Below are 21,296 nucleotides of genomic sequence, written 5' to 3' on the forward strand. Positions count from 1 at the left end.
GTTTGATCAATTCTGAACTTAATTCTTCCTCCCTAAAAAATCTGTCTTTAAACCTTCGGTCAATGAGAGTTAAAACAGACAAAACATGAATCTCTTCCATTTTTGTATGTGTAACATTTACAAATAATCAATAACAACATCGCCAGCTTATTTTTCCTGAGGTATCAAATTGATGAAGACGTCATCGATTAGGTGTAAGAGAATTATTTAAACTTATTTGTCGCGTTCGAGTAATACTCGAATCCAACTCTACTAAAATGTAAGCATTCTATCGCACATTAAAAAGTTCAATTACCCACAGTTATTTTACTCATAAATACATAGTAACCAGGTAATTTCTATCGATCTTAATAAAAAGATAAATATAAAGGAATATTTGATAATTAGAATGATCAATGTTGTAATTAAATAAGACATATTGAGACAAATAAATTGTAACTTATATAGAGATAGAAACTTGAAAATTACGATTAAGGCTTTTTTGTTTAGTTCAGTATAAACTAAATTTCCAATCGAAGCAGAGTTTATGGATGCATCAGTCCCAAAATTTGAATGATGCGTTCGAATCAGACGTAAAAGGCGTCTTATGAAACAATTTTTACTAAATTACGTCCTCAAATACGTTGGTTAGTGATGTCATCATCAATTTACTTTGGATATCTTGGAATTATTATAAACATTCAATGCTTTTAAATAAGAATACGGCATACTTACCTTAAGCCTTAATTAATAATTGTGGCAACGACTATATTGTATGAAAGGCACTGGAGGTTTGACAACGGAACAAATTCAATTAATAAAGTGACGTAAATATTTTTATTTCAAGTTTGAGTCCTCATTATCTTTACCCATATTATTATAAGTTGTTCGAATGAATACGTATGTTTTTACTCTATGTAATGACACTTGACAGTATAAGTTATTAGAATTGTTAATTGCTTCTTTATAAGTTATGACCCTCTAAATTATGTGTTGCTTTAGACTAAATCCACACTATACATAGTGATGAAAATTGTGCAAGTAATGGGCACCTTAAAAAAAAAAAAAAAAAATGTTTTGGAGCATCTACATTCACCTATCACCATTGGCAAGAATTACTCCTATGTCGATCCCCAATTCTACTCCGAGTCCAACAAGGACTTACAATTGTCCCAGAGTACATCATGCGCATCAAAGAATCTCCACATCACAATAAAGGATTCAATTGATGATTTTATTTATTTAAATAAAGTATCTCCAACACATACTTACCAAGTAATTATTACTTAAATTTAGTTATGAAAATCGTCTGTATCTTGATCAAGTTAATGAAGAAATCAACTTCAAATGAACATCGTAGCCCTGACAATTTTAAGAATGTTTTGAAGGAGTGTAGATTAGCTGTCATGACGTTTCATTAGATCAACTATTAGCAGCTGGTGTGAGGGGAGAAATAAACAAGGATTTAGGCAGGAAGGACTCCGAGGTCGATCCTCAATTCTACTCTGAGTCGAACAAAAACTTGCTATTATAACTCATCAACAAATCCTCAGGGTTTACGCTCGTTCTTTAATGAGGACACACCACTGTTATTCTCGTCTCTTATTAATCAATGCTATGATTTTAGTTGAAAGTAGTAGAAAGTGAAGTTCACTCCTCAAGAATTAAATAATAATTAAGACAAAATACTCTTCAGCTAGCTAACAAAAAGAAAAAAAGAGTGGCTTACGATTAGCATCACTGCTTATATCTACATACATACTTGTATTGGATATTAACGTCACTTACAAACCGGTTCTCATTCATGAAGGACTGAGAGATAATATTAAATATCTTTATTTCAAAACAGTGATATCATATTATAATATATATTTTTTGCTTGGAAATAAAGAATAGACATTCCCATGATTTGGTTTCATGCTAAGAAACAGGATTTATTTTTACATTCATCTTTCGAATAAACATTAATTTATTTGCATAACTACTAAAATATAGAACAAAAAAAAAGGCGAAAGGTCAACAATTTATTCAGTGTATCGTTGGTGCCTGCATTAAATTTATATAATACTCTTATTGGCAAGGAGATTCGGGCATATTTTTTTGAAACATCAAAAATACGTGATTTGACTTATAAAATTGTCTTTTAATCATTAAATAAAACACTTTGAGGACGTATAAAGGCGTTTGAGTAACGAACGTAATTTAGTTATTATCGAGGATGTTCCCCAAAGATCTCAAAAATCTTGACAATCAAAAAAAGAAAGTATAGGGAGGCATCAACCTAAATTGTAAAAAATGTGGTAGCGTAAGAGTGCATCAATTGATAGCTGAAAAAAAATGGAAGTTTGAAAATTTCCTTATTATAGGGACGATGGTCTCGTAAGAGACTGCTACTAGAACTGAAGGCGAGTTTCGGGTGTGTACACGCCATATGGAAAATTAATTTCTAAACACTCTACATATGATTTATCTTTACCCTTTACAATGAGACATGAGCGTTATATATATATATATTACTTTGTAAACAAAGCGGCAGATAGTAACGTCATCTTGTGTCAAAATAATGCAACTCTCTGAATGATCATATTATTTAATACCAGGGGTAGTACCCTGCATTTCTTCAGAGTTATTAAACGTCAACGAACATACACATAAACTCCCTGAGAAATCATTGATGTTACCCTCCGCTGTTCATGAGCACACACACACACGTAGCCACTCCCTCAATACTAGGACGTTCTTTCCTCAGAAATAAAAAAAGAATATTAACAGCTTAAGGAAAAATATATAATATGATTTAAAGTCACATTATTTTTTTAAATTTTTCTATAAATACAGCGTACCCGGTGACGTCTTTTCAAATATACATGAATCATTTTGTTCTGATAGATTGTTCTTAAGTTGAATCAATATTACTTTTTAAAGACTTTTTCATGACAGTTAGCAAGATTTTTTGCAACAACTCATTTCAATCAAATTGTATCAACTCACTAAATACTCAAATTGTATCTCATGGTCACCTATAGAAATGCCCAGATTCCCTTAATTGAACATCATTTTAAATGATTGAAGGAAGCAAGAGTTGAAGTTATTTTAAATCTCCAGGAGTGCAACTTTGTTTATTAAGTAAGAAAAAGATAAAATATAGGTGGTGTGCGTTACTTTCAGTACTGAGGATGCTGCAAATTTTTTTCCCTGCATGCATCATTTTTTTTAAAGCACCGTAAATACTGTCGCACCACCTTGCGGATAATATTATTTATTTAGTATCAAAATAAAGAGGTTATTTGATTAAAAATGTTTCTTGTTTGGTGGATGGAAGATTAACACAAAAAAATAAATTTATAAACACGATAGTTCCTGTGGTGCTACAAAATTTTGATTTGATTTATTGTGTTATTTTCACTACAAGAAAAACAACAAAAAAACGTGTACACAATGCAGGCCTGACCCCCCTGCTGGGCCTGGCCTCGATACCCACCTGAAAATACCCTATATCAGGACATCTTAAAAAACCAAAAATGGCGAAAAAATTCGACGGGAAACTTGTGGTCAGATCTCTCTCGCAGTTCTTTATGAAACATAGTGAATAATGTCCCCCATCTGATGTAAGCATCTTCTCGAGGAAAAAGTGAGAGACTTCACCAAATCTAGACGGAATAGCAGAGTTCATATGAAGATGTAAGAAGAACGAATAATCGACGATACTGACATTAATTGCTGCTAGAGGAGTTGTTGAAACTTGAGACTTCATAAGTGCTGCTATAAGAGATCTCTGTATTTTTTCATTTACATGACACGTTGACAGTGGAAAAGTGGATACTTTAAAGCTTAAATCCACTCTATCCATGGCAAATGTCTTTTAATTTTCATTTAAATATGTATCTATAAAGCCTGCTCAGTCTCCAGACCTCAATCTCATTGAAAATCTTAATAAGTGGGCAAACTTACAAAATCGACCAGAGATAAAATAGTTATTTTTGTACATAGTAGATTTTTATCAATAATAGAGTGAATACGACCTATCAATTATTATAATCAACCATAGAATGTTAAGAATGGAGTTTTTCTTACCAGTTTTGAGTCAAAAAAAGTAATATTCTATTTATTTCAAATTTTTCTGCCAAAATTTTATTAACTAACAATAAATTAAGAATGGTTCTCACACAAATAAAAAAAGTCATTACAGATACTAAAAAAGTGTTATACAACTTTTTGTATATTAGGGCGTGTTAAATGTAATGCAAACTCGAGTACTAAAGTACTCCCTGCGTAACGTATCATCTAAATAACAAATTACTATCCTAAATATTGTATAATTTACTATATATAATTCAATACCTTAAATGTTTATATAAAAATGGTATATTCAATACTAAAAGACGAAAAATGTTTATTGTCGTCACATGTCAAACTGTGAGTGACATAACAAAAAAAATGTATAAGAAGTGATTGAATTAAAAATAAATTCATCAATTTAATGGATATCATCTTACTTTGATAGTTTGGTATCTGGTTGTTCCACGTTTATTACTTCATATCCAATTAATATTGTTCAGTATATAAGTAAATTAGTATGTTATTTCTGGAATACTAACAGAAGACTATCCTTTTATTTAAAAAATAAAGAAAATGTTAATTCATTACTTGCTTTTTAAAGTTATAAGTTTATTCATACAGTTCATTTAAGATACATTTTCCTCACTATTGAGTCATTTGAGTCTATATACTTTAAATATGGATTTAATTTATTGCTATAAGTAGTTATATGTTGTAAATAATTGTGCTATGTACAGGGAGTGGGGATCAAATTATCGCCTACTTTAAACCTTGATAACTTAAAGACGACATTATCAAATAAAAAACCGGTTACCAAATAGGAAAGCTATTCTCGTCAGCTGACGATAAGTAGTTCAGTTAGCATCATGCCGTCATCATATGAGGAGATAAAGAGCTATAAGTGGAACGAGGAGCTTTCGAGGTCCGCCGTAGTCATGGCATTGGTTAATATGGAGGTGAAATCTCCAATTCAACGATTGCTTCAACCTTAGGAGTGAATTTACGGACTGTTCAGCGTATCTGTAAGAAGCTAGAGGACACCTGGGATGTTGATGCCACCATAAAGAGGGCACCCAAGGAAAAGGGCGCAGACAGGAAGGTCAGGACACCGACTTTGTCGACAAGGTGAAAAAGATGGTTGAGGATGACCCTACCAGGTCCATGAAGGCCATGGCGAGGGATCTGGGATGCCCTGGGTGTGGCAACAGGACTCAGCACCCTGCCATGTGTCCAAAATCTCCATGCAGTGGTTAACTGAGATCTGTTATGACGTCGTAACCAAGGATTTGTGGCCTCCTAACTCTCCGGACCTTAATCCTTTGGACAATTTTGTCTGGGGTTATGTCGAGAGACATACCAAGAGACATCCCCATAGCACCAAGGCCAGCCTGATGGACTCCATCAAGGAGGTATTCGGCAACGTGGACAATGAGAAGGTCAGAAGAGCCTGCGGCCGGTTCAGAGGCCGTATTGAGGCTGTTATTGATGCCAACGGGGATTATATCGAATGAATGGCTACTCTATACCTATATGCTCGTCATAGTTTTGATTTTCAATAGAAAAGTTGAAAAATGTATATTTTGTGTTGTTTTTTTGTAGAAATATATTATGGCGACAATTTGATCCCAGCTCCCTGTATAAAGAAAATATCTGGATTGTAAGATATTTAACTAGATGAACAAGAAATGAAATGGGTCTATCTATTGCTACTACATTCCTAATTTTCGGAAAATAATTTATGTACTCGTGCCCGAGGAACGACAATACATACAACATAATACTGCAATGTAACACTTTACACTTATGAAATTGACTAATCACACAACTAAGTTATGAACTGGGACGACTAGTGGCCCTGCTCTACTCTATATAATAATTTAGACTTTAGAAGTGCTTGGGAACTGTGATTGCACGGACTATAGAGCATGTTTGAAATTTGGGAAGTCAACTTATAAATTAATTAACTTAATAAGTTTCATAAATTAATAGTACTTAATACCTATCCTTTATAACCATTTATAAAAATAACTTTACGAATACTCAACATAAGCCTTAGATTATAATTAAGTTATGTTTAAATAAATTATAATAATTTTTGTAGCTGGAGTCGGAATCGGTACAAATTTTCCGATCCTGACTCCGACTCCGCAGCCTTGGTGGACTCGGACTTGAAATATCAGGTTTGCTATGCAATCTTAGGGCTCATACTTGTCTAAATTTAGTACAACTCCTGAGTCCTTTTTTCTGTTTTGTATTATTCATAAAATTTTATTACATGCCCGTCAGGCTGGTTCTAAATGGCACCTTTTAAGTCATATAAGGGAAGGGTTGATGCTATATCCAAAACCCAAAAACCGTTCTTTGCAGCTCAAGGAAACTATATAGGGGGGTTAATTTATTTATCAATAAGTGATTGCTTATTCAAAAAAAGAACTCTAACGAATAACTACGTTTTCTAAATTTATTTGAGGTGCAAAAAAATAAACTTCCAATGGAATACGGGATTAGTATGTGGAATAAAATTTGTAGAAATTTCGTTTGTATTTAAATTTGCCATATACAAATTGATATTTAACTGAAATGTCGTGTCATTTTGTAAACAATTTTTCAATTTTTTCTCTCTTACTTTTTTTTTCCATTTTTTCATCAAACGTCAATTTTCAGTTTTTTAAGAAGAAATGCCACAGGACAAAAAATGACGACGCAGGAACATTTTTAATTTCCAGAACATTTTGTTACATAATTTTTGCAATATTTTTAAAAAATGAAGCAGTTATCGAATGTTATTTTTCCTTAGCTAGTAGTATATATTCCTAACCATAAAATGCACTGAATCATTATTACTTTAATACAAAGGATGAATCAAAAAAACTATTAATTTTGACTTTAGATCATCATTTGTATCAAAATAACAATGATTTGGTGCATTTTATAGTTAAGAATATATACTGTTCTAAAAATACTCGAACATATTTCATAGATATATATTTATTTTGAGAGGTTCCATTTTTATAAACATTAATACATTAATGATTAATATACAAGATACTCAAAAACTGTATTTAATATGATTTAAAACAACAAAACTAAATTTATTATACTTTTTATGATAAATAGATGTTAGCATTTGAATTCTTATGCTTAAAAAGCAGATACTTACGAATACTTTTCTATGTTTTTATACCTTGAAACAACTTTTGATAAGTAGCAGCCAATACAAATTCAATATACAATATAATTTCAAACCATTCTAATGTATAGGAATTATTAGTTAAATAGTATTTACTCTTTCATGGTGTATATTTATTATTGTATTCAGTATTCTAGGCCCAAAGCATAGAGCGGCATCTCATGGAATATATTGAATCACGTTATTTACATCTCACGCCCTTTGTTTTGTTTTTTAATTTATTCATACTTTTAAGCAAAATAAACAATTTTTTAGTATAACGATAATGAAATTACAAGATCTAACTACACTTACATAAGGGAGGTGTTAAAATCAAATTCAATTTTAGTACTAATTTTCGGATGCAAGAGCATATTCTAATCACTCGAAAAAATAACTACTAGGATAAGCAAAATTTGATAAGGTTATATACTTCCGAATGCATTGTATTATACTAGGGAAGGGGTTTTCTAAACGCCTTATGTATTTACATTGACCAACTTTGCTCATAATTAATTTGGATATCATCTTGGAAATGAATAAATATATGTACAATCCAAAAATATTCAAAATATGCTTGACGAATATTAAAGATAATGGTTGTAGTATTCGTATAGAAGCAATATTGAATCTTTTTTCCACGAAGCTTATTTTTGATTTCTTCTCTTATTTCATAAACAGCTTCCCTTATAATCGGTTGTCCAACTAGGTGTACATTTGATTTCGACAACACACATACCAGTAATAAAAATAGATATATTACTTAAGTCACTTGCAATAAAATTTTGGACTCAGTTCTGATACTTATTTGATCCGATTTGGAGGTCAGTATCTACAACAGTGTTTTTGATCGTTTGAGTATCCAAAGTATTTCATTGGGCCACAATTTGTATTTTTCTTCAAAATAAAAAATCAAGATTATATTCTACTGTATCACCTGAGAAAAGGAACTCTAATTAAACATTTGAAATTCAGCAACATTACTTTAGAATTGAAACCATTGAGCTATTTTACAAATAGAGAATTTTGTTTTAAAATGTCATTTTCAGATGACTATAAGGTGAAAAAAAAACAGCTTTTGAGGACTGAAACTTTTCAAATAAAACTATTTCAACAACACACGACAGAAAATCATTTAAACAGAGATAAAAATTTGGAAGAAGTTAACCTTTTTGTGATCTTTGACCTGTCATATAACCTTAAAACTATACTTTTATAAATTGAAATATGATAGAGTAATTGCTTTGAGTAGATTTAAGAGATTGAATGATTACAAGATAAAATAATTTTTCCTTAGTATAGGTATTGAAAATCGGATAAAAAACCAAATATTTAGATTTCAGGCTATAATTAAATTTGTTCATTTTCATCATGCTGAAAACCCTCATGAATGAGTCATATAGTGCTTATACATAAGCCAAATTAGGGTAATCGTGTTCGGAAAGGATATTATCCGACTGCTTGAAGAAGCGGATCCTCCAACAGAATCCGAAATTTCAAGTTCCAATGAGTCTATACAGATATAATAGATGTAAATATTGTCGTATAATATCTTCTGTAACTTTTATGTAAATCAAATATATATTTTAAATTGCATTCATCTATATCTTCCCCTCTAAAACGATGTGCAAGATAGATACTAGAATACAAGTTCATTTCTAACTTTGATTAGGAGAGTTGTGCTCTCATAAACCTTCAATAAGTATTTTGGTAAAGAATAATAATAATTTTTTTATAAAGCTTAAGAGTTTCGTTTGACAGCTTTGAAGTTTGAAAATTGACGTTTTTTTTTTCAACAATGAAATTTTTTCTTCTTCAATTGTCGTCCAAACGCAGCCTCATCTGATTTATTTTGTGCTATAATATTTTTCACATGAGTAAAATATCTTTAGAACATATTTTTGCTGTTTTTCCTTAAAGTAGAATCTTTGATTATAACGTAACATGAGTAACATGAATATTTTAAGCCTTTACTCCCAGACCCCATTATCTACCTTTATATATTTGTTTTAATTAATTTGTGTATTACTTTTAGTATTACACTAAATTAATCTTATAAAAACTGTTTCAATTCTAGAACCCAAGAGATTAATAAAATATGAATGTGATTCCATCATCAACTTCTGAATATTTATATGATCAATAAATTCATCAATTTCAACATTTTTTGAAATCAATTCGAAAATATAGCTAATAAGAATGAATTAAACTTATTGACCAATTAAAGGGACAAAATAGATTTCTTATAACTTTACTTGGAATATTTATTTATTTATAAATATGAACTCAATCGAAATTTATGAATTTAATGATCAAAGCTTATTAATTCATTTAGTAGACTTACTTTTATCTGATAAATTCTTTCTTTTTCTAACAGAATGATTGATTTTGGTTGTTCATTTCATAAGAAAAAAAAAATTATAAACAAATTGTACGTATTGAACGAGATATTTTATGTAAAAAGTTATTAAATTTGTTATTATTTTACATTTTGCTGTCATTATCCAAGACAAATATTTAAAAAAAAAAAATTAAACCATGTACAATAAGAACAAATATTTTTTTCTTGGATTCTTAAATGTAAATAATGTGTTTCTTATACAATCTACTTGTAGTAATTGTAGTCAAGTACATTACATCTGTTGGTCTTTTGAGCCCACCTCTATCTATGACATCCAAAAATGAATTTAAGATACATATAATGTGTCCCAGTTTCATGGAAATATATCAGATCATTTTTGATGAACAGAACAATTCAACACAACATTTTTTTAATTAACTAAAGGACTTAATGTTATTTTTAAAAAGGACTTAATTCCATTTTTTTTCACTCGCTAAAAAATGTCTACAACTCAAAAAAGTAATAACCACCACCAAGTTGACGATACCATCCGAATCTCCTTTCAATTTATTTTTATAAGTAATATAAACTTAGTGTGTTTTAAATGTTGGAGATAAGTCTTCGGCTGATCTTTTAACTTTGTGAATTGAAGTTTGAAATGTTAGATTGGATAAACTGTTGCGCTTACCAGATATGGTTTTCCATTTCAATAACTATTCTTCGAATGTAATTAAATAATATATTTGTGTCCTTTGAACGTTAGAAATTGGTTTTCTACTGCCATCTCTTAATTTTATATAAAAATGTTTTGATGTAACTTTGTAATTCTCCGTTATTTTTACCATAATGATTTAAAGCCTTTATTGTTGATTCATAAAATTTTTAGTGATAAGTTAACTTTGTTTTTTTTTCTATAGGATGTGGATGAATTACTTGATCACTTAATTTATGGCCGTATTTGATAACCATGCTCACTTTCTTTTTAAAGATAGGTTTAATGCCGTCTAATTTTGCTGTAAAATTTTTTTGTCATTTTCAAAAGATGGGGAGACAAAATTTCGATGGCATAAAAAATGATTATTGAAATTTTTGAAAATATGCACTGGGTCAAATATGAATATTTTTTCTCTTCTGTCATTTAAAAAATGATTTTTAATATAAAGTACCTTAATTGATAATTTATCGAAGTATAATTATATGAATATACAATATATTATCTACTTTTATTCAATCCCATATAATTGAAATACATTGAATGAATTGGAATAATATTTTTTGTATGACAACTTGTAAAATATCAAAAAGAGTGCATACTCCTTCTTCAGAGCCCTCCCTGGTCAATCTATGTACCTGTTTAGGAGTAGTGTCTACTTGTACATATATTTTATCATCATCGTAGTTTTATGTACATTCTTTAAATAGTCATTCCTAACAAATATAAGTTAGTGTATGATTGTACACCCAATCCAATCGTCTACTTTCATTACTTCCATTCTTAGGTAGCGTTCTTGGAAAACTAGAATTTTAGTTGGTTCTAGGCCCCTTACACTATCCCGTATTACAATAAATAACAACCCTACGACCAAAAATTCAATCTTTTAACAACCATACAAACGTAATTATTAATTTAACTTAATGACGTGGGTATTAGTGATGTAACGGATTTCTCTTGATATAATCTCTTGACACTGCAATTTATTGAAACTTTACAATTAATAATAATTATTATCTATAGAGCCATGGATATCAAAATGAAATAGGTACTTATAGAGGGTGGTGTTATGTTTTCCATGTAGGGATAATCAGAGGTGGGGGAAAATGTCGTTATACTGGAAGTTTAGTCTCAATTCTTTGCTAACAAGTCCAGGTCCTTAATTCTTTTTATCAAGTACAATTCGAGTCCTGTGGAGTTGTGAGATAATGTGGTGTCGCAAGGTCTTCAAAATATGAACTCAAGCCCAAGTTGAGTCGCAAAAATCTAGAATCCTATCCACCAACTATAGTGATAATACATTTGTAAATTCATTCTTTGGACCTTCAAAAGTTCTAATCGGGGAGGGGGGGGGGAGCCTGCATTAACACACAGTTGGATTTTCTACGTAATCCGTCTCTTCTAATACTTGTAATATGAGGTTTTAATATATCTCACCAAATATGAATGATATGTATCTATGTATGTCAGTATTTTGAAACTTTCTAGAACGAATATGCCGTTGATATTACTTGAGAATATCTAGGATGATTCTATTTTACTTTTTCAATGTTGAAATAATAAATCTAAAGAAAGGGTTGTCTCTCCAATTGTTGGAATAATTTATCGCAGCACAATAAGTTCCCCGGCCGTTTCATTTTGGATTAAGGAGACTCAAAAGTAAATGAGCTTAATCTTGTTTGTTGAAGTTGAGAAATGCTATATCAAGCCATTAAAATGTGGAAGCAATATTAAAGTGTCTTTTAAGCGGCATAAAGTTTATTATTATAACCAACTTACCTAATTAATGCTCGATGAAATATTTAACTTTTTTGAAGATTTATTTACTTATCTGCCTTGTTGATACAGACTGAACGTTGGGGGGCGCTACTGCCCCCATTTGCCAATAGCACTGACTTGTAGCTAGACCTCTATATGCATATACTCTGTGATATCTATTTCATAATTTATTATTTTTGATAAATTAACTAATGTATAGGTTAGTTATGCTCCGTTTCCAAAAGAGAAGGCATGCAATTTATCATTGATCCCTGGTCGTTTATATTATATATATATTGGCTATTTTATTATTTCTATGAGGAAATTTTTTGCTATGATAGACAAATAAAAATGTATTACTACGCTTTTAATAAAATATTACTTAGGCATATAATAATATAGTATCTAATTAAATACTATGTAGGATTTTAATATTACGAAATATAAAATATGTTCTCGTATGTAATTCAAGGAATAATGTGATAGTGTTAGGCTGGGAGTGCATAAAAGATAAGTAGCCGTTGGTATGATTGACATATGTGGCTAACTACCAGATTACTTATGACTATTTTAATTTTCTTTTTGAAGGAAAGGTGGAGTGATATAATAAAGGTAACGACAATTAATTGAAAAAATGTTTTTATTTTAGTATTAAAATTTTGATGGTTTAATAATAGAACTACTTTCGGATTTGAACTTGAAAGTTGCATAGCTCAACAACCACTCTTTTTACTTTCGTATTTTATCATTTTCTAACCGTACTTCACAATAATAGTGATAGAAAAGGATGGGGGATGAAGGGTTCTGCGACTGCATGGCTCGGGGAGTGAAATGCTTGGAGGTAAAAGGACGAGGGTAGTTGGTCATGGGGTATATGCCCTCTTCTTCTTTTGTGTATCAATTCGAGTTCATCCCTGTTATGCTCTTTAAACAAAAAAGGGAAGATTGATTGATGATGAACTTATTGAGTAAATATTGTCAGCTCTTGCCTCCAATTCGATTTGTCCTTTAGATTTACGACGGGATCGAAGGAAATATCAAAATCTTGGGACTGCTATATTAATTACCCTCCTCCTTTCAAGAATAGAAAGATTTGTGGTAGTGAAATTTGCGTCCACACTTATGCAATGTTAATAAAGAGAGTCAACAAAGCCTCAAATAAAATAAAAAAGAAGACATTTTGAAGATTACAAAATAGGAAGACCCTAAATAGAAATGTCCTTTGATTTATAGACAGAGATACTCAAATGATGGATACAATCAAATCTTAATTCAAGCTTAATTAACATTGATTTCCCTACAAATATACACAAATTAATTATAATATTTTAAAGGAAAAAATATGTCCATGGATTTTAAGTGAAATAATTATTTTGAAAGTACTCACATCCTTGTTCCTGAAGCCTTGAAAACAAAGATCAATATTGTCAATTTACAAATATTAAGTTACTCCTTAAGGCAGTGATATTTTTAAAACATGAATTGACAGAATTTGTCGCACCCCTATTTGTTTAATTGAATGAATTAAGTGTATATTAAAACATATATACATTTAGTTATACCAATCAAAAATGAATGATGTAGGCAATACAAGTACAAATTCAAGCTCAAAGAACAATAAAACGCGAACACCTATGAGGTAATTGAAATGCACACAAATACCACTCCATATCTAGCAATAATATAGGCAGGGGTTACAATGATATCAATTCTATTACGAATCCAACAAGAACTTACATTTACAACTCCACAGCACATCTTCCGAGTTATTCCTTGGCTTTCGGGCGCTATTGATTAAGTTTATGTTTATATTTTGTCCCTTCAAGAATTAAAGAATGTTGATAACAGCTGTGGAAAAAAAAAACTTGTTCAGTTTGCTATTACAAAAAGAGCACAATCTTCTATTGTCATATTTTTTTAAACCTATACTGATTGGTTAATTTCACACATAAAAAGCTGTTAGAGTGCTCATGTTATGTGCACGCATGAATAAAAATGAGCTCTCAATTTAGCTGTTGCTGATTGTTTTACATATCAAACCACAACAAAACAGTCATATTATAGTAGGTTGTGTTGTTGCCACGAGATCAATATTTTTGTAGCGGTATCAAAAAAATAGTATCCGTATTTAAATAATTTTTGATTGAAAGTATAAAACAAAAATGTCGTTCACATGCATTTACAGGGGCGTCAAGATGATTTTATTAATTGCATTTCCTTTGTTTTTCATCCCCTATTGTCAACATTTACTACCCTACCAAGTATTTTTGGGGTGAAGCTATAAATAGCTCAATAGTATAGTCAAAATTAAAGTTTTGTAAGAAAAATATTGAAAGTGAGGCCATTGGAAAGGGTTACATTTGGTTGTTATTTTGAAATGTGGCCTCTTTGAAGGGTGAAAATGAATGTCTAAGGTCCAAAATGTGATATTTAGTTTTTTTCCAGGAAACCTAGTGAAATTTTCCAGATATTTCCTACTTCTTACTAGATACTGAGTAAAAAACCTGCCGTTTTCACTCCCTACTTTTTCCTCCTCTCTCTCTTTTGTGAGCGAGCAAGTAGAAATCCACCTAACAACTCCCTACTATATATTTATTTAGTGATGCTACTAGGAGTCAACATCACAGCTATATTAATAGTAATACAGCTGAAGATTGCAACTTATTTTGCTATTACTTTTTCTTCATTCCTTCTTCCTTTATGAGGAATCGGTTACTTAGTTAAACATTCATTCACTACAATAATAACTAGCATGCCTCGAGTCGTCTAATGAAATCTACTACTATATAAATCCCATAAAAGTGGAGAAAGGCCACATTCACGTTTCCAACTTTGAATTATTCACAACCAAGATGGGATCACCTGAAAGTGAAATGCCTGAACATCTCTACAGCTCAACGGAGCCATTGGACGTCCCAAGATACAAAGATTTAATAGGTATTTCATTGATGTTTCTATCCCACTCTCTAATTTGAGTTGGGATAATAATAAGAGAGGTTTGATGATATTTCAAATGCTACTTTCTTTAAGATATATTTTTATAGCGTCTTTCTATCTGTCCTATTTTTGTACATTATTTAATTCACCGTATGATGCAATACGATTCCTAAATGTTTATTATATATACATAAGTAAAATATCAAATAACAGTATTTATAAAATTCCTTCTCCTAGGCAACACTCCACTCATTGACATTTCAAGTATCTCAGACAATCTAGCACCTGGAGTTAAGATATATGGAAAATGTGAGTTTCTAAATCCTGGCTTCTCTATGAAGGACAGGATCGTCAAAAATATTTTGGATAAGGCAGAGAAATCTGGTAAACTTCAAATGGGTGGTACCGTGGTTGCTGCTTCATCTGGAAACACTGGAGCGTCCTTAGCTTTAATAGCTGCTACTAGAGGCTACAATGTAGTCGTTACTACAACTCCAAAATGTTCGGAGGAAAAAATGAATTCGATCAAGGCCTACGGAGCAAAGCTTCATGTATCCCCTTCAGGTATGAATATAAATTATCCATCCTAATGCCAGTTTAATACAAGTATGTCTGCTACAAAAGTGCATTTAAAAGACAAGAGGCCGAAAACTAGGTCATACAGTACAGTCAAATAATGAAATTTATCTTATTTTTAAACTATTTAGGATTGAGTGATGATCATCCTGAGAGTTATCTGAATATGGCACGCAAACTTGCAGCAGATAATGAGGGATGGTTCGATATTGATCAATATGAAAACCTTGATAACCCCGAGGGTCATTTTCTTACTCTTGGACCAGAGATTTGGAGACAAACAAAGGGTCGCGTCTCCCACTTTGTACTTGGAGGTTCCACAGGAGGAACCATTTCCGGTGTTGGAAGGTTTCTAAAAGGAAAGCAAAAGGATATTAAATGCATCTTAGCTGATCCATATGGTTCAATCTTTTACGAGTATCACAAAACTGGCAAGCATGGAGCACCAAAGAAGTTCTTAGTCGAAGGAATTGGAAAAGGATATATTCCAGGCTGCTTAAATTTTGATGTTATTGATGATGTTGTTCAAGTTTCGGATCAGGATTCATTAAGTACTTGTCATATACTTGCTCGTAAAGAAGGCCTCATGGTAGGGGGCTCTGCTGGTCTTAACGTCTTTGCTGCAAAAAAAAGTGGCCGAATCTCTTACAGTAAGTGATTTGTTGTGTCTGTATTTAAAGAAAATGATTTATAATTCATTTAAAATCTTCTTTTCTAGGAACCCTCCGTCGTGGTTACCATTCTTTGTGATCTTGGAGTCAAATATTTAACAAAAGTGTACAATGAGAAATGGTTATCTGAAAACGGAATTAATGTTTCATAATTAAATTTTTATTTATTTATTTTTATCGTGTGATTAATACTAATAAATGCATATATATTATGCACGTCAATTGTCAATGAATATTGTTTTATTCCACATATTATAAGCTCCTATGGACTAAAAAAAACACGAATATAATATGCTTCAATTTTGTTTTTGAGGGACTTACAAATTAGGGAGTGGGATAAAAAAATACTGGAGCTGCATAAACTATGCAACTCCTTATGCAGCATAAGTAATGTATATATTGAGAACAAGTTATTTTTGAAGCTTTAATTACAAAATACTTTAATATATCTATAAGTTACCAGTAATATCCTGTACGCCCTGCAAATCAATTTGAAAAATATTTTTTTAACAATATTTTTTAGCAGATAGGATTTTGTACAATTTACAACTTGAACAAGTAGATTGTATATAGACGTAAAATGAGTAAAAACGTAAAAAGACCACAAATTTATTTCAAGCAAAACTTGAAGTAAGTTAAAATCAATATACAATGTCAAAATTTCCTTTTTGATCCAATAATCTGAACACTTGGTGTGTTGTGTAAGTATCAACATTTCCTAGGATCTATGTAATAATTTAATTATACGGTATGTATCTTCTATGATCTTGTTATGAGTCACGAATTTTATTCAAATATCTTGAGATGTTGTATTGGTATTTTTTCTTCTTTTAATAATTTGAGAATTCCTTGATACTAATGAAATAATCCAATGAAGTGTGCAGTAGTAAAAATCTTTAGTCATAAAACAGATGGATTTTTCATCTTCTCTGAGTAAAGGTTATATAATAGGTATCCAAAAAAACATGGGCCCATATTGAAGAAAAGTTCAGAACAAGCGCTTAAGCATAAACTATGCTTAAACAAATACAAAATGCTCCTCAATTATAGACCCAAGGATGAATTCTAAATTGATGTGGATTTAAATGATGTTTACAATAATTGCAATCACTAGAAACATGGGAGGACCAAAATTAAGAGCAATTATTCTGATAAATCCGAATGGAAAAGAGGAAGGATTACCATTGAGCAAACCAACCCAGATAACATTATGACATGGATCAAAGAAGTTGTGTGCCCAACTGATGAGAGAAACGGTGAAAAGAGGTAGAAGATCTTCCTTTTGATCCTGAGATTCTTTATTCTCATTTCCGATGATGAGATGTTTCAGTTTTTTTTTTGAGGAGTAATCCAGGATTTTTTAAAAATAGAGTTGAATTTAATACTGTTTAACATAAATGAGTTAAAATATACTTATGTAAAAAGACTTTTGGCAATTAAATATAAATAGTGTGTAAATCTACTATGTAAATTTATAAAGCATTCAACATAGGTTAATGAAACGTTAAAATATGTCTGTACATACCAGTCATAAGTTACAATTCGTATAGATCGTATGTCTTCACTTTCGCATCTGTACTTAAAACATATAAGAACTTGTTATGTATTTTTACTTTGATGATTACAAAAGTATAGATCACAATGATTATTTTAATTAAATCAAGGTAATATGTATTGAAAATCTATGAAATTGGTGAGATTTGTAGCAGATATATATTTTTTTTGGATGCAAAATAATAAATGTAATGTAAGTAATAAATGTTCATTTAATCCACTTTTCTGGAATTTTCTTTTTGGGTTTTTCGGCATATTTATCAAGTATTTATATTGTCGATAGTAAATTTTATATATTCAGTGAATCCGGATTTCATTTATACTACAGGGTCCACCCTACCGGTGGAGTCATTTATGGTATGACCCCTCATTTCTTTGCAATTTATATAGTAATTGCAATATTTTTGGAAAAAGGTAATCGCAATAAATAAATTATTTTTTGTCTAAATATATATATATCACGATTCCGAGAACCGTCATAAGTTAACATTTTAGCAGACAAAAAAAGTTAAACTATTGTATCGCCAATATTTTAGTCCTGATTGGAACTTTGAAACATGGAATCAATTCATATAAATTTGAACAGAATTACACTTGTGCCATAATTATGTACATTTATCTTTATATTTGATCATTTTACTTAAAATATAGACCTGACCCAGTTAGTTTTGCTTGGTTTGTCATTTGAGGGAGTCGATTTTCTTTAAATTTATCAAATAGTGAAATGTATTATTGGACGTCTATTTAATATAAAATTTCCTACGATTAGAAACATCCACAATTGTTGGATACGATAAATTATTACTTGAAATGAAGGAACTTTAATTTGATTTGGATGCAATACATCCTTGAGATATTCTAGATGTTTCTCAGCCAGCCTTCCAACTAATTTAAAACATAATCTTAAAAGTAATTATTGTTCTCAAACTAAACAAATAATTCCATCGACAGAGGACATATGTCTTTGGATTTGAAGATTTCGAATTGAACATATATAACCAAAAGAGGTTAAGAAATATATTAAATTATTTCTTAGACAGAGTAATGGGATCATCAATAAATACAATTTCAAAGGTCCTTGATGTTGATTGTCATACGAAGTTGAAACTATAATGAAACGGCCAATTTTGTAATTTTTTTTCATACTATTACCTTTTTCCTGGACATTGAAAGATGAATATAAATCAACTGGCTCCAATCAATAATTCTGAATCATGCACAAAGTGTTATACTTATGAAATTATTAGTATAGAACAATTTACTTCCAATGATAACTGCGGCTTCTATGAGAAGAAAAGAATAAGCAAAAAAAGTCATAATTAATTGGAATGGGGTTTTCTGACCGCATATCTATCTATGCACATTGAAAATCTTCACTCATAAATAAACTGGATGCAGCTAATTATGAGAATTGTGGAGGTCATGTGATACAAATTTAAAGACTTGAGACAAGCTAAATATATTAACTGTCGAATTTAATCACAGGTTTTTTGAATATGTCGTCCTTCAAGCATGGAAATAGTCTTGATAATTTCCAGTATCGAAGCGTGGGACACTCCACACAGGAGATAAGTTCCTTCTACAAGTATCCAAAATCAACAGTTTATGACTTCATTAGGGTCTTTGATGAGGAGGGAAAGATTAAGAGAGCTGTTCATTCAACAAGATCTGACTAAATCAGGACTAAAAGGTTGATAGCTGACTTGAAACGATCAATTGCCATACATCCAGACACACCCATTACTAGGCTGGCCAAGGACTGCAACGTGAGCAAAGTTACCATCAAAAATGCAATCAGGATTGAGCTGCGTTTCTTATCTAGGATCAGAGCCTCAAAGCATCTGATAACAGAGCACAATAAGGTAGACATAATGAGCAAAGGCAGCATTCTTATCAACCAAATGAGGAGCAAAGGTGGTCACTTGTTTATTTCTTTGGACGAGAAAATCTTCACACACACACATCCTACTTTTAACTTTAGGTATCAAGCTCTTTAAAAGAGCTTATGATAAACCTTAAACAGTTTAAATGACGTAGTTAGTATTTCAGCTGTTGAAGTTACCATAAAAGACTGATAAGGACCGGTCCTACAACGGGCACATTTTATTAGGACCAGACTGATAGAACTGCAGTCTTTTTAGTGTTTTAGACCGATCTAACACTACTCATCAGTAATCTCTAGTGTTGAATGCCCAGTCCAACAAAATAACTACTAACTGGTTTAGAAACATAAACCATATGACATCACTAAATATCCCTTTCATAGTGGGAATGAAATTCCCTGGAAGGAATTTTTCAAGGAATGAAAAGACTGGAAATGAAATTACCGGTACCTATAGGCATAGGAAATGTTTGAGTTACAAGAATATCCACTAGAGGGCGCCCTCTATCCAGCCAAAACTTGACAAAAATTCAAATTTTAAACACGAGGACTTTGAGGAAGTCAAATTTCTGTCAAAATAAATATTATTCATAATATCCTTGTAATATAAACTTTGTATTGATATTGAATCGTGTTGCGTATCTGTATACAAGTCGTGTCGGACCTTAAACAGGCCCTATTGAAACATTCTCGCCAGACACATGTTGTCAGCTGATGCATAGAGCAAATATCACGTCAAAAGTCACAACATTAGAAAATATAATTATGAATGAAAACAAAGTAAATGTTTAAAGTTTATAGTACAATTACCTTTTATGAATAAAATGATGCTTGAAATTTCGTACATGACTATATTGAAGTGTGATGATTCCAAAAACAAAGTCAAAAGTAAAATATTTAAATTTCTAATGACCTCAATTTTGATTTAAAAAAAATCTGAAATACACTAGCAAGTACTTGATTGAGTATAGAATATGGGCCTGAGTTTGTATACTTACTATTTAGGGGCGCTCTACTTTTCTTTAGTACTCCTTGGGGTAATGCAAAAGTAACCGACCATTTTCCTAATCTGAGATATGTTCATTAAAAAAAAAAAACTTTCCGACCGAGCTCACAGAGCTCCTGGCGCGTCGTCAAAGATGTGTGCGTCCTGGCGTAGTATTGATGATGTTTTGTTATATCCTATTCACCAATGCTTTTGTTCGATTGCCAGCAACCAAGGATCGAGTTGTTCAAAGTAGAGGGCAAAATTGAGGGGGGAGGTCGCTCGAACTACCACTGTGCAACACGAACCGAAAGAGTATCGGCCCCGTATACACCTCAATTTGTCTTGATCGTTTTCGACACGTTTTTCCTTTTCAGGCAGTAAAAATGTAAAATATGGCGAAATTATTCCTTAAAGACCTCAATATTTGACGCACAATAGTTCAAGGCTGAACGGGACAAGCACAACCCTATTCAAAAAGCCTTTATAGTAAACCCTCACACCTTTACCACAACTTAGAGTATGATCCGATGTGAGCAATAATGAACATTAAACAAACTTTAAAAAAAAGTGTGGGAAATACGAAACTACTTTTTCCCCACTTTAACATTATATACAATACCTGAGGTTTATCATTTGAATAATTTTAGAAAAATCTTTAGGTATCTTTAAA

General features: G+C 31.3%; 1 protein-coding gene and 1 long non-coding RNA gene across 2 annotated transcripts; one reads left to right on the top strand and one right to left on the bottom strand.

Annotated features, from left to right (window-relative positions):
* Positions 1-375: 375 nt before the first annotated feature.
* On the bottom strand, positions 376-1,751 carry LOC121127954 (uncharacterized). The gene is made up of 2 exons (XR_005867976.2): positions 1,083-1,751; positions 376-1,031 (listed from the first exon to the last, which is right to left on the bottom strand). It is a non-coding gene; the product is annotated as an uncharacterized lncRNA (long non-coding RNA).
* Positions 1,752-14,616: 12,865 nt separating this feature from the next.
* LOC121127998 (putative cystathionine beta-synthase MT1108) lies at positions 14,617-16,431 on the top strand. The gene is made up of 4 exons (XM_040723574.2): positions 14,617-14,955; positions 15,193-15,519; positions 15,663-16,181; positions 16,250-16,431. Exons 1-4 carry the CDS (start codon positions 14,871-14,873, stop codon positions 16,279-16,281), a joined length of 963 nt encoding a protein of 320 aa, XP_040579508.1. The 5' UTR covers positions 14,617-14,870; the 3' UTR covers positions 16,282-16,431.
* The last annotated feature ends 4,865 nt before the right edge of the window (positions 16,432-21,296 follow it).

Source organism: Lepeophtheirus salmonis, chromosome 13 (assembly GCF_016086655.4).
Source record: "Lepeophtheirus salmonis chromosome 13, UVic_Lsal_1.4, whole genome shotgun sequence".
NCBI lineage: Eukaryota > Metazoa > Arthropoda > Copepoda > Siphonostomatoida > Caligidae > Lepeophtheirus > Lepeophtheirus salmonis.